The sequence below is a fragment of the Phoenix dactylifera genome, chromosome 17 (genome assembly GCF_051530095.1).
Source record: "Phoenix dactylifera cultivar Ajwa chromosome 17, Ajwa_hap1_PhDact_Kaust_v1.1, whole genome shotgun sequence".
NCBI classification, from domain to species: domain Eukaryota; kingdom Viridiplantae; phylum Streptophyta; class Magnoliopsida; order Arecales; family Arecaceae; genus Phoenix; species Phoenix dactylifera.
In genome coordinates, this window is record NC_143206.1 from 14,437,836 (window position 1) to 14,452,898 (window position 15,063).

Here is a 15,063-nt window from a genome sequence, read left to right on the forward strand (position 1 = left end):
GGGACCATGTATGTCGCACAAAAAAGAGAAACGCAGTCATAGCTGTTCGTAACATCAACCATAAGAAGCTTGGCCTATGCCGAAGTGGCATGCGACAGAACTGCATGCACGTGAGTACGTACTCTATGAACCTGCGCCATGTCCCTTCAGAAAGGCCAAGGAGAAGATTGGTCCAAATTTGACCGTCCAGGCATAATCAAGAGAAGAGAGCTGTTACGACCGTGAGGTGGCGGACTCTTGAAGAAGATTTATAGCTCTGGGAGATTGAGAGTTGCTTCCAAAAGATGAAGATTAATATAAACAAGGATAGAAAGCGGAGATGCTTTTATAGATGGATGGCAACTTTGGTATGCATTCTCCTTCTTTGAGGAGTCGTGAATTATTTCAAATTCGTTGCCAGCCCCTGCATGTGAAGAAGCATTATTGCTTACATTAAATTTTTTTAAAATGATATGATAGCTATTAATCATCATTCAGGCTTTAAGTTTTAACCAGAGAAGTCGCACTTAAAAGGGAAGCTAATATTGTTGGTTTTGCAATGACTGCATGTCAACTAACAAACAATTTATAGGCAGGACAAGTTGTTTGATGGTCATTGCAAAAATAGAAACTAAAAAAAATATATTCATCAAAATCATTAGTTATTTTAAGAGAATACAATCTTCATCGATTGAAATGGAAAGATTTTGAAAAGTTCAAATGGAGGGAAGTTTATTAATATCCTGAGCTCGGATCAATATTAGGCTTCATTGAGCTTATTTTGTCGAGGGAAGAGCCAAGCTCAGATACATTTATAGCTCAATTTATAAATTAGTTGAGCCTGAATGCTTTGGGTAAGGATCTAACTAATATTAAATAATCAATCCATATGAGCAATAGATAGATATGACGCTACACCTTCTGTCGCCATTGAATCTGGGATGAGGTCGAAGTGCAGCTTGGACAATCCTGAGGTTGACTGGAGATAAGCTAAGTAAGTTGGCCGAGGTATTAGGGTGGATCTTCTCCAGACATGGCCTACAAAATTTCTACTTGTCGGAGAGTTTCTAGCAGAGTATCCTCCGATACTTAAGTCAAATTAACGAGAAAACAACGTAAAAAAAAAAAAAAGAATTTCAGCAGAATATTGTCTCTGTGAATAATAATGTATGTGTACCTGAAGTCCTCCAAGCTACCCCTACCTATTTTGTTGTTATCTGGTCTAACGTGACGTATAATGAAGGCTAGATAACGGCCGGTAGTACGGCTAAGTTGTGGGTGCTAGACCGCGTAAGCGGCGGGTAGTGCTGGTGGGGCGCAGATTGCGGCGTTACGATGACTGCGGGCTGCTAGAGCTATCGATTGTTGGAACTATCAATCTTTTTCGATGCATGCTGATTATTCTCTTCAGTCGATGGCTTTTTGGCTGATCAGCTCCTCGGCCGAGTAGCTGAAGAGCTCACTTCGATTAGTTGGTTGCTTTACTAGGGCCGACTTTGTTCTCCTCGGCTTACGTCCGAGGTCATGGGGGAGGTTGGGCCCATGCAAGGGCAAAATGTCCAATATTTGCTCTAGCACCTTGGTACCGTGGCAATATGGGATTTGAATGTATTTGTGCAAATGAACCAAAAAAAATAGGAAAGGAAAAAAGAAATTACAAACATTGCAGGTTTAATACATCGCGATATAATATGATACGAAATAATTTTGATCCAGTTGCTAACGTTAGGATGGATGGAGGTTTCCTATACGGGTCCCATGCATGATGACCCATGATCATGTAGGCCCCTTATGATATATGAGACCGTCGGTTGCCAAGATGGTCATGATCTATAGTTTGAACCTTGGGTTCCTGTGCGATACGAAAGGATTGGAGTCTACTTATTGTTTTTGGAAATCCTGTGGAAGTTCTCGACCGTTGTGCTTTGCTAGATTGCTCTACCGCTTAGGCTCTAGGTGCCTTATTAATTCAACTCAGACATTGAGTCTCCTTGAATAAGAAAGGAAATTTTATTTTATAATTAAAAAGTACTTCAACAGTACCAGAGTTTTGTACAAAAAACGTAAACGAATAATATGTAATTATTTTCTTATTGCTTTAGCCGCCTGTACCATACTAATTGAAAATGAAGTAATAGAAAAATTACACGTCTGACTTCCTAGTTTCTTTAAAAAATTGACGGATTGGGTTTGGGGTTGGCAAGATGTTTGTTCAACCTAACCCCGCACTGATCCAAAACTTATAATTCATAAACTATTGCAACGCAGGTTGGCTGGGTGTTATATAATCAAGCCATACCAAATCCTGCATGTTGAAAAGTTATTAAACAAGCATGGTTACGATGGGCATGAAAAATATATCCTTAATCTTTTTCTAAATAAAAGGAAAAACTATATATATATATATAAAACTTAAAAGCACTTTGGACAATGCCTAAATAATTTATGCTTACTTGCCTCTTGAAGATTTGTGATATTCAATAGATATATTCGATGCATGACTAGGCCGCTCATGTTAACTAGTTTCTACAATTTTAGCTCATCCACAGCAAAAAAAATGTTGATGATAAGGAGCTAATAGGGCTAGTAAAATATAATCCAATCTATTAATCTGATCCATGCTCAGTCTGCAATAAATAGATTTTGGTTTGAGCTAAACAAGCTCGGTCGTAAATAGATCGACCTGTTTAAACTATTAATAATCAAACTAGGGTTTAAGTTTCAGCTCCTTAATCTGTTTAACTCGTTTAATAATCAGATTGGATCGAGTTAAGCTGATTGGGCAGATCATTTATTTTAGGTTAGCAAGATACATGGATTATATATGTTAACATATCAACAGATGAAGCAAGTTACCTATTTATTAAATATGTTAAGCAAGTTGGATCCGGTTATTTTTTTATTAAATTTAGCATGTTCAAGTTCTAGGTCCTAACTTGTTTAATAAATATTTCAAGTCTCATTAGATTTGAAATTTTCTAATCACCGACCTGATTACCACCCCTAGGGGATAGCTTTGAAGGTTACATGACAGATGGGAGGTCGAGCAACAAAGCACTGTCATAAGGGAGATTTGAGGCACTGTCCGGATTCCTTAAGATAAATAAAACTCGAGTGCGCATGTGTGGATGGTTACACAATTTTTTTCAAACAAAATGAGATGCAACGTGGGATATGACTTAGATGCAACACGAGTAACAACATCATTGTCATTTTTGCCGGGCATTAATCCTACTATTAGATTCACCTTAATTCATATTGCTCTTTGGCATAAATTACATTCTAAAAGCCATGATGAAGCGACAACTAGTGGTGGGACTTTAGGCGCTGAGGATAGAATAAAATTGACCTCCATTTTAATTCCACGAGCAGAATCTAGATCACTTTCTCAAGATCTAGTTGCTAGCTTCTTAGCCGTGGCTTTTGAAACTTGCTCACCTCACACGCTATCATATTCGTGCAAGAATAAATAACTAACAAATACATACATCATACAATAATAAAAAATAATTAATAAATCTAAAGATCGCTTTTCGTATCTTTATTCTCAATCATCTCCGATTCTATCATTTATAATCCTTCTAAATTAAGATAAGAATGCCACCTTCTGGAACCTCTTTCCGAGACGTGGTCCAGGGACTAATAATGATTCTAGCTTAATGACGCTTAAAGTTCCAAGACTGTTTAGAAAAAAAACAATAAGGGATGACGTGTATGCTTACCAAAAAAAAAAGAAAAAAGAAAAAAAAGAACGGGTCGTCTTCGGCCGTCGTTCGTATGGCGCGTTTCCCAGTCGCATGCACAGTAACGCATTCACGTGGAAACAGTAAGCACAGCAGGGCTAGGCTGCAGGCCTCGAGCGGTGCACAAATTCCGAGGCATGTGTTTCGGAAGATGGTGGAGAGCAATAAAATAGAACAATACCATATAATCCATCCCATTTCCTCTCCCAAAATAAGATGTGCACCTGATTCCAAAATATAAAGTAACACTCCTACAAAAGGTGATCTTCTGAAAAGCATGAATGGAGCTGTCAGCTCTTCAGCACCTGAGCATATATTAGCATGAACTAGTTACGGCAATCTAACTCAAATCATGTTCCTAGACTGTTTAAGATGCATTCTTCACACACACAGCACAGCTGAGATAGGTATTCTTCAACAACAGCACCGATCTGACACTTCTCTAGCATGTCATAGAATGCATCTTCTGCAGACTTCCAGCAAAGACACCCAGTAGTGTACGGCCCTATGCAAGGTAGCATGCGCAATTCAGCTGGAACCCCGCAAGCAGCAAGCTCTATTCTGTAAATAAAGCATGAGAAAAGTTAGTGCAGCAGATTCATATGAAATGTTGTTCCTCCAACTTTAATATTAATAATACTACCGAAACAAGTTGTGTTGTGTGAGAGAAAAAGATTTATCACCGACGCCAATTCAACTCAATCGAAATTTAAGCTACATTTCACCTTGCATGATTTGATATTACATATCTAAGTTCGGCTGCGTGCCGAATCTCATTTATAATGTTTGTAAGATGTGGAGAACTAAGCTTAGCAGGTTTTGCATGATCAAAACCAGGAGTTTTCTTTTACTGATTCTTGCCTGCAGGCAGCTGATGCAGGAAAGGAACCAGGAAGCCGTGTTTTAAAAACATGCCACAGCGGAAAACATCAAGTGCTTGATAGAAACAAGGAAATGTGCATTAGCGCATGTTACACAGCACAAAATCAACTAGCATATAGATATGATGAGCAAGGTCCTTATTTTGCTCTTTCAATCCCTACCCACGCATTATCATCGAACGGTATCATACTCTCAAAAAATCAACCAGTAAGCCACATCCATAAGAACAGGGTCTATCTGTTATATCTGTCGACAAAACCCACATGAATGGCCTAAAATGGAATCCATGGATAGTGCACTTAAGAGTTAACACACACCAGGCTGCAAAATAATCATTTAACCCTTATATCATTCATCATCACGGAACCAAAACCAATCAGAAAAGGGACCTTCTCACTTTGAACTGGAACGCAAGTTAGCAAATCATGTTTCATACAAGCATCCAAAATGCATAAAGGTAAGTGAAACGTTGACGCAGGACAGAAGGAGGAGGAGAGAGAAGAAGAGGAGGAAAAAGACGAGGAGAGGAGAAGAAGGCAAAGAGAAAGGGCAACTCAATATTCTGTATTCTCAAATCTCAACAATTCAAACTATATTCTTAATTAACATAGCAATGGATTTATATAAAAAATCCAAAATCTTAATAATTATCCGCATAGAAATAAAATACTAGGGTCCCCATCAAATTCTACTCCGAGAGTCCACATAAAATAAAATCCTCTAATTTTCAGATAAAATAAAATTTTCTAATTTCTATATTTGCGCCTAATAGAAATACGTCTAGATTTCTTATTAGACGATCCTTCGTCAAACCTTCTATTTGATTCTTAGTCATATTAGAGACAAATATGAGAATGCTTTTGCCAACTCACTTTCAAAAATATGAGTACTCTAACTTTCAAATTAGAAGTTAATTACTACACAAAGTCACATTGGATGCCATTGGGTCTTCTCACACTTCAAAAGTATGGAATTAATCTAGAGATCGCAATGTGAAGCTTTTGTCTTCAAGCATGCTGGAACATTACCTTTTCTACTGTATATATTAGAATTAAAGGAATACACATATACAAGATGTTGTTTGTGGTTACACTTTAAAATAATCAATGGTGGAACTTATGCATTCGTAGTTTTATTATGTAAAGTTTTAAGGAAAATTAAAGATGCAGCTAGACAGAAATTTCGTTTTCTAAACTGCAACTGCTCATTGATGAAGGCTATACCCTATAGTGTGGAAATCATTAAACTTTTGCATGACCCTTAATATTTCAATGCATGCCTTAGAACATATTTCCAATTATTGTATAGCAGAAAAGTATAATCACTTCACACCATATTCATGAAGTTAAAGCTTTGGAGGAGTGATTACTATTTGGATTTTTTTTGGTACATCCTCATTTTCATTGTGAAGTTGGGGTTTATTTGGTATCTTGGTTGCAACTTTTGAAGGGAAAAAATGGAGAATTTTGAAAGTTGTTTGCCAAAATATTGATTTCACTTTCAAGGTCTCAGTGATGCGTAAATGTCATAATATAGAAGATGAACTTATCGTTCTAAGTTGCCGACCAATTCCCCCCACCATCAACCCTTCATCACATATCTACCCTAGCTCATCCTAGCAAGGGGGTCTGAGAAGCTATATGGATTGAGCAGAAACATAGGGAAGGGGGAGAATTCTGAATGGGAAAAAAGGTGAGATCAACCTAGATATAAGCAAATGCTCAAATTGGATGGACATTTTGATCCGGATATATAGCAAATTTATGGCTTGCCGCATGACATACCAACTATTGCACGGATCGCTCAACCATTCTGGCCCTACTTCTGCAAATGAAATATCCCATTTCAATACAAAACATCTATTTCCAAGAATGCAGCGAACAGTGCACAAGCTAGTGCCTTCATTGTGTCATGCTAGCCTGTTTACCAATAATAATTCGAATATATCCATTCCATCATGTTCTCCTCTTTGTGTGTCATTCTCAATCTGCTAAAGCAAGCAACAAGCACCGGTTTTTGTTCCATTAAGCACAACGTTTTTATTTCTTTCTCAGCTGACTTCTTATCAGTCTTCTCTCACCACAAAAACCAATTACAATAGAACAAAATTATCTAAAATTATCCCCAGTATTCTACGAAGCCACAGGATTGTGGTCTACATAGGCAAACATCTAAGCTCCTACTGTGTATACTCAAATCACATTGTTGGCCTTCAAATCATCCTTAGCTCAGAAAGATTGTCATTTGTTCGAACTATATCTTTTACCCAAAATCAAAGTCAAACATGCAAATGATTATATCAAAACATTTATAAATTGTTTGAGCAGATCATAAGAAAGTCATGCTAGTATTTGTTCGATCTTCGTCCAGAAATCAATACTTAAAAATAAAAAAAATATGCAAAAAAAACTTGAGAGCAAAATAGGTCACATCCAAAGCTTATCTATTCCAACTTCTTTTTTAAGCAATGAACCAGAAATAACTACATATAGGACAGTTAAATTAAGACCCGATCATAAAATACTCTTTAAAACATCAAAAAAAAGGGAAAATGGAACAATCTAATTTCAGATCTCCAACTCAAAGAATCAAAACAAAGATAACGAATTTCAGTGCATTTTCTAGAAGGGTTTTGGAGATTAACAAATTCAATTGCAATCCTCCACATACAAAGAAATTTAACAAAGAAAATTAGAGAAATATGAGGGCAAAAAACGCTCACCGGAGGCTCGGAAGAGGAGGGGGGGGAGGGGGAGGAGCGGGAACTCGATGCCCTAAGTCTTGCCTGCGATTGGTTTGTATCTATCGGTCAATGAAAATTCAGTAGAAGCCCTTGGAAGTCCGTCGAATTACATAGCGCGAAACAAATCACCGCCGTTCGGATATTTCGCCTGATCGGTCGAGTCCTCTGAAGCTCCAGGCCCAGTTGTGGGGAAGGATTACTGGATTCGCACTCATATCCAACATGTAAGTTTGGGTTGGGCTGGGCCGGGCAGAATGATGTCGACTTGACTTCAAAGTGGACTTGAGCAGCCCAGCCCAGCCCAATACGAACCTCTACTTATATGGCTAGCCAAATGACCCGGTTAGAAACACAAGCATGACCCAATTTCTATAGACTATTCTTTCTACCATACAATACCCATTCCATGTTAGTTTGAGCATGTAGCTGTTAGCCATGAGATAGAAGATTCAAGCCCTTACTCTAAGATCTATTATTTATTTATCTAGATAAATTTTATTATTTAACAAAATAAAATAAGAGAATATGTACAACAGTCAGGCCATATTTTAGTATTTATATAATAAACTCTTAACTTGTATCATGTTGACATAATGTCAAACCTTTACATTTTTCAAACTTTTTAGTGTTGATTGTTTCCAACCAAGTCCGACATTAAAAGAGGCACCAGATCTTGGGCTTCGAGTTGCCCTTCACTAGCTGTGCTCCACCGTACTGGCTATGATTATTTAGGAGCTCGAAAAAGTTGATGCCCCAGAAAGGGTATTGTTTAATATTATCAAAATATTTACAGAAGAAAGATAAATAAGAGAGAAAAATATTATTTCTCTGTTTCACCTCGGTATACCTCAAAAGTTATATATATTTTTATATAAATTATAAAAAAATAATAGTATAGGCTGATACAAGATTATGCTAATAAAAAAAATACTTGCTAATACAAGTTGTTATGTGATCCCTAAAATTACTCTAACAAAATCATGCTAGCAAAAAAAAATAATAATATTTATCAATGCAGGATCATACTAATAAAAAAATAATACCAACCAATACAAGATCGCGTTAACAAAGAAAAATAATATGGGCCGATATAGATTGTTATGTGATTTTTAAAATTATGCTAACATTCTTCCTCAAACTCAAGATGGTACTATAAGTGCCAACTTGAGTTTAGAAACTAAATCACGAATGTATCTAAAAACTGATGTACTAAATAAAGAGCTGAAGTAGCAGCTCAGAAACTGACATGATAGACTAGAAGTTGACATTATAGCTCAAAGGTTGACGTGATAGTAGATCAAGAGTTAATGTGACAGCATAGTATCTGATGTTGCAGAACACGAGCTATTATAGCAGCTCAAAAGCTGATGCATTAGATTAGGAGTTGACATGACAACTCAAAAATCAATATAGTAGACTGATGTATCTGAGTGACGTGGCAGACTGATATATTTGTCGATGTGGCTGGTTGACTTATTTGATGATGTGGCAGCGTGAAGACATATAAGATAATAATTTCAGTAAGGATAAAGCTCAGAAGGAAGTCAACTAAAAGTTGATATCCTTTTAGATGGAGGCCCCATGGAAGTGAGTATTAGTTGATTGATTTGTCTGATGATATAGCAGCGAGAAGACACAAAAAATAATAGTTGCAGCGAGGACAGAGCTTAGAGAGAAGGTAACTGAAGGTCGATGATTCTCACAGATAGAGGCACTATAGAAGAGAAACAGAAGACTTCGAACTGGATAGTGAAAGAGCTGGAGGCAGCAAATAAAATCAAAAATAGAAAAAAAAGGGACCGAGCCACAGTGAGGAAAAACAACTGAAGCTCTGAAGCTGAGGAGAAAAGTGGTGGAGAGGAGCTACGGATCCATAGAAAAGAAAAAAATTTAGGTATTAAATTACTAAAAATAGAGGATATGCAAATCTCCTAATGAAATCAATATTACTTTATTAGAAAATAGAGGGTACGTAGAGAAACAGAGGATCTGCAAATTCACTGAAAAATAAAGAATTTTTAGGTGTTGATTCATCCAAAAATAGATATCGATAGATCGACAATAAGGGTCTTCAAAGCTTCTAAACATGGCAACGATAACCACAGTAGAAGCAGAAGAAAAAGAGAAAAACAAGTAAAAAAGAGAGAAAAAATGATTTTATTTTTTATTCTATCATATTCGATATATCTTAGGAATTATATATACTTGTATATAAATTCTATAAATATATATATATATAGACTGATATAAGATCATGCTAATAAAAAAATAATACTCACATACACAAGTTGTTATGAGTTTTCTAAAATTACTTTAGAAAAATAATATGGCTGATATAGATTATTTTGTGATATCTAAAATTATATTAATAAATAATAATTAAACAGAACAAATGCAAAATTTGGACAAAATCCAAAATGAAACGCAGTATAATTTAGACTCGTCGTTACGTTAATGTATGGTTTCGGACCACTTGATCCAGCGATCGGAACGGGTAGGACCCCATCCGGCGTGCCATCAGGTCGCACCAAAAAAATAAATCGCAGTTTTCCAGGCCGGCGAGCCTTCGAATCTCAACGATTTCACACCCAATCCCCGCCAACCGCTGCCAAACAATTCAATCCTCTCCCAACCCCGCTGCTCTTAAACCTTCTTCCATTTTTTTTTTTGGCTAGGGCTTAAACCTTCTTCCTTCATCCATCCTCCCTCCTCGCCATCCCATGGCAAACCCTGGTCGCTGCCGCAGGTGCTGCCGCTTCGCCGTCTGCTCGCCGACGGCGGCCATTCTCCTCATCCTCATCTCCGCCGTTCCCCTCGCCCTCATCGCCTCCCTGGAGCGCTCCCCCTCCATCAGGTATCACAGCCGTGGATGGCTCCGCGAGTGCGCCAAGTGGGATGCGCTCGGCCGCCGCTTCCTCGTCTCCACCCTCTTCGACGGCGTCGTCGCCGAGATCCCCGTTCCCGAGGCTGCGGAAGCAGGCCCCTTGGAGGAGCGGACGGTGGTCGCCGACGGCGACGTGGCCGGGAACGCGTCGCTGGGGATCGCGGTGGATAGGGCGAGGCGGCGGCTCCTTGTGGTCTACGCCGACGCGCGGCGGTTCCGGTTCTCAGCCGTCGCCGCCTACGACCTGGACTCGTGGGACCGACTCTTCCTCGCCCGGCTCAGCGGACCCGGTCAGTGGACCTCTTGTCCTTTCTCCTTATTATCTGGCGTTCGTTCTTGATCGGACGATAGTGATTTCCGTATTGACGTTAAATCTAGAAATTGGGTCGCGATTTTTCCTCGGTAAGTTTAATCGACGGTGGTTGATGTGTCTTCGGGATTGGAACGGCTGCGATTCCGTACGCCCGTGAGTCTTGGGTTTTTATCTTCTAAGTAGGTCATGCAGGGGTTACTTCGTCGTGACTTGTTTAACATTTACTTCGTGTGCTCTTCATTTAGTAGCATCTAAATACGTCCAAGTTGGTTGAGACTGAGAAACAGGAAATACGCATGCTTGGGTCCCATCAAGTGGACACTTCCAAGTTCCAAACGGTACAGATCGGTCTGGGCTGTCATAATAGGTTTAAAAATGTTTTAAACTGGTCGTAACTTTTAATTTTTGAATGATTTAGATGAGTTAAAAATGTGGGTCAAGTTGTCATAATATTGAGCCAGTCCAATTTTTCTTAAAACAGGTTAAATCACTCAGGCCTCTGAACTTGAACATAATTCATGTAATAAATAGGTTTAGATGGGCGACATTTTTATCATTCTAACCTATTTATATCAAACTTATATATATATATATATATATATATATATATTGCTTATATTATTGCTTATATATATTGCTTGCTGCAATGGTAAGAAGCTTAGGGCTGACGAGTGCAGTGGTGCCGAATAGCTATTCTGTGAAAAAAAAAGAAATATTGTCGGCAATTAGGTCAGTTCCTAGCACAATGGGGGTGGCGGCCCTTGTATATGATGCTTCTTTAAGAGGGATGTCGATATGTTTTTGGGAAAAGGAAGCTATATTGAATAGTAGTTTGAATTTGTGTTTTTATTGTTTGTTGTGATGTAATTAATGGAGTAGAAGTTGGTGAGTGGGCCACCGTCTCTCCAATGGTAAGTTATGGTGTAAAAGTTGGGTAGGTGGGCTGCACTACTTTAGTTACGTTGGCAGCTGCTGAAAATCAGTTGGATTAGATCAGCTGCTGTGGGGGTCCTTTTCACCCTCAGTTCCAAGTTTTCTACTTTACCATACTTGACTCTGGTGTCCCTTAAGGATGAAATGGCAAGATTTAGGAATCTTGGAATATTAGTTGGTCTGTGGTTGGTTGCATGTCCAAATGAGTAAGTGTTGGAGCGAGTTTATCAAAGGCGGTCATCACTCTATGGATGTGATGCTGCTGACATTGTTAACTTCGGCTGAACATGGTCTGATATGATCAAAATGTGGTTAATTATATGCAGCTACGCTTAATCATGGTCGAATATTGTCAACCATAGTGATGAAAGTCTAATCATGGCCATGCTGAAATTTTGAGAACTTACTATGCAACTTTTTTTATTTTTCCTCACTGAATTCACGTCATGTAAGTGAGAGACTTATTTGTGTGTTACACCAGTTGATGCTTTTTGGAGACCATGAAGTACACCGCTTACATGGCTTGTGCAGACTCCCAGCTCTACTTACACCCCAGTGGCCACTTCCGGTTGAACTATAGTTTAGTTTTCTAACTTATGCTGCAAATGCCTAGTGCTGCATAGCTTCTTGATGTACAGGGCTATAACAGGTGTACCTCGAAGACTCTGGCTATATTAGACATCACATTTTCAATAGCAATTGCATTAATCAATGCAGCTTTAGTTGTTCTAAGGAGCATTATATCATCCCCAAAACCGGAAAAAAAGAAGAAGAGATTTTCGCTCATTGTCCCTTTAACATCTAGACTTTGATCTTCATAGTTGATTTGTTAGTTCTGTATTAGCATCATACAGTATGAAGTCCTAATGTATGAGATAAGGAAAGGTGAAACATGGTTGGACCTACACAACTGTTGTTTCAGCATAGCTCCTGTATTAGAAGACATCTTGTAATCCTACATCCATTACTCTTTTCATTACTAGAAACAGGTGAATTATAGTATTTTATGTGACTCTATGGTATCTGCAGTTCTATCTCCAACAAGGACTAAAATAGCCATTAAATTATATGTTAATGCTCTGGTAGTCCTATAGGACTCGATGACCTTTGTTATTTTAAGGGCAATCAAATACTTTTGATCAGTCTTGGCATCCTATGTTGGTCACAGGAATACAAGTCTTCTGCCGATTGAAGACTTTCTGTTCAAGCATCTAAATATCCATGTTCTCTATATAGAGTCATTTGATGTTCTATCATCTCATATTCTTTTTGGACCACATGGTGTAGGTGATGAAGACTCATTTGCAGATGATGTAGCTGTGGATGAGGAAGGGAATGCTTATGTTACTGATGCCAAAGCAAATAAGATATGGAAGGTGGGCTTGAATGGTGAATTGCTTTCGGTTATAAGAAGTGAAGTATTTATTCAAAGGAAGGAATGGTACTACAACTTTGTCGGACTCAATGGGATTGTGTACCATCCCAATGGATATCTGTTAGTTATTCACACTGCCAGTGGCTATCTTTTCAAGATGGATCCGGTGAAGGAGGAGGTGAGTGTTGTTAAAGTTGCAGGCTCGCTGCTCATGGGTGATGGTATGGATTTTCTCTCACCAACTAAACTGGTCATAGCTGGCTCCCTGTCTACTAAACTGGTTGAGAGCTCTGATGATTGGAAAACAGCCAAAGTCATTGAGAAGTATGTTGGTCCTCTGCATCGGATTGCCTCATCAGCAACAGTGAAGGATGGAAAGGTATATCTGAACCATCTCCTTGGAGGAGGGCTCGCAAAGACGACGCATGTCATCGCAGAGGCAGTTTTTACGAGCACTAAATGAGGGTGGTGTTTTCTGGTGCATGATTAACACTATGATTTGGTGGACAGGTTCACCACTCCATGAAAGGGAAGATCATGTTCTCAAATCCTGTTGTTATAATGGTTGTAATATCGCTTTACTGTTTCAATTATAAAAAAGAAAGGGAATGAGAAACTTTTTTTGTTGAACCTATAAAAAGGCATTCTGTTCTTCATCTCTTCAATTGCAGGATGCACCTAAGGTGTGGTGACTGATTCTCAAAGCCCCTCAGGTCTCATATTTTAACGGGACTTTTATGAGTTTTGCTACTGCAAGATTATACTACATACACCTACCCTCAAAAGAATAGAGAAGCATATTATATATGCAGAAAACTTATTTTCTCATGCTTAATGAGGGCTGAACTTAAGATTTTGATTTTAAAGAAAGAGTGTTATACAAACTCCTTAACAAATTGATTTCTTTTTCTAAAAAAAAATGAAGTTTTATTTTAAACATTATAAAGTTACCAAAATAAACTAAAGTAGTCAATACTTTAAATTGAATTTAAGTTCTTAGCCTACCACAAAACTGAAAGGGCCAAGACAACAACCCTTATCAATTAGGTAATTTAAAGATCAAATTGATGCTCCCACCGATCCATCCTCCATAATATCTCGATATAAAAGAGTAACATGACAATGAAGTTTTATTTAAACATTATAAAGTTACCAAAATAAACTAAAGTAGTCAATACTTTAAATTGAATTTAAGTTCTTAGCCTACCACAAAACTGAAAGGGCCAAGACAACAACCCTTATCAATTAGGTAATTTAAAGATCAAATTGATGCTCCCACCGATCCATCCTCCATAATATCTCGATATAAAAGAGTAACATGACAAGGATGGGTGCAATAAAGAAATTTAAAATAGTGGTAGTAAATTCCTACTAGTTAACCAATTCTTTTGTGCATGTAACTTGAGATTTGGTTTTGGTTTTGATTAAGACATTTGATAAACAATTAATAGCTTGGAGGAGGACTAAACCAATCTCATAAGCAATCCATCCTTCATCCGTTTCTTACATTTCTTGTAGTAGAGAAATTTGATATTAGGGCTATAACATGTAAGGCATTAATTCAATCCTCCTATAGTCTAGTGACTGAGATTGTGTTTGCAAGAACAATAAGGAGGAATAAAATTTATTTAACCCACTCATTTCATCTTTTGCAATCAAAAAGTCATTTGAGCATATAGAATAAATCACTTTTTCAGAATGGCAGAATTGGAAGTTCAGAAAAATTGGACATCATGAATACACGACCTTTTCTTCTCCTAATTTATATACCCTAGTTAACTCAGAATAACTTTACTATTATGAAATAGTAGAATAATTTAATACACTCTTTTTCCCTCAAAAGCCTCTTAAGAAAAGTCTTTCATTTCTTGTTCGAGTTTCGTTTGCCGAACATTATTTCTCGTTGGTTGGTTTGGTAGAATTCTTCGAATTTTGGGAGTCCTAGCACTCGAAACGAGAAAAGTACATGATGTTGATAGGACGGCACCGAGATGAATCACAAAGAAGAATGCCTGACAGGCAGATTTTCTTATTCCGTTTAACCCAACAACTCCAGATTTTCTTATTCCGTTTCCAAACACATAATGTTAGCTGTTTCCAATTCTCAAGACTCATAACACTCAATCCAGAAGGAAATCTAGGGTCTTTTGCTCATGATGCATTTGCAACACTTGTTTGTTCGACAGCAGTGGTGAATGGAATTCTGGAGGG

At 37.9% G+C, this 15,063-nt stretch overlaps 1 protein-coding gene and 1 long non-coding RNA gene across 2 annotated transcripts; one reads left to right on the forward strand and one right to left on the reverse strand.

Moving 5' to 3' along the window:
• Positions 1 to 3,919: 3,919 nt before the first annotated feature.
• Positions 3,920 to 7,534, reverse strand: LOC120112963 (uncharacterized). The gene is made up of 2 exons (XR_005514614.3): positions 7,327 to 7,534; positions 3,920 to 4,283 (listed from the first exon to the last, which is right to left on the reverse strand). It is a non-coding gene; the product is annotated as an uncharacterized LOC120112963 (long non-coding RNA).
• A 2,271-nt stretch (positions 7,535 to 9,805) lies between these two features.
• Positions 9,806 to 13,492, forward strand: LOC103724030 (uncharacterized). Its single transcript, XM_008815155.6, has 2 exons — positions 9,806 to 10,521; positions 12,765 to 13,492. The coding sequence occupies exons 1-2, from the start codon at positions 10,068 to 10,070 to the stop codon at positions 13,313 to 13,315; spliced, it is 1,005 nt and encodes a 334-aa protein (XP_008813377.1). The 5' UTR covers positions 9,806 to 10,067; the 3' UTR covers positions 13,316 to 13,492.
• The last annotated feature ends 1,571 nt before the right edge of the window (positions 13,493 to 15,063 follow it).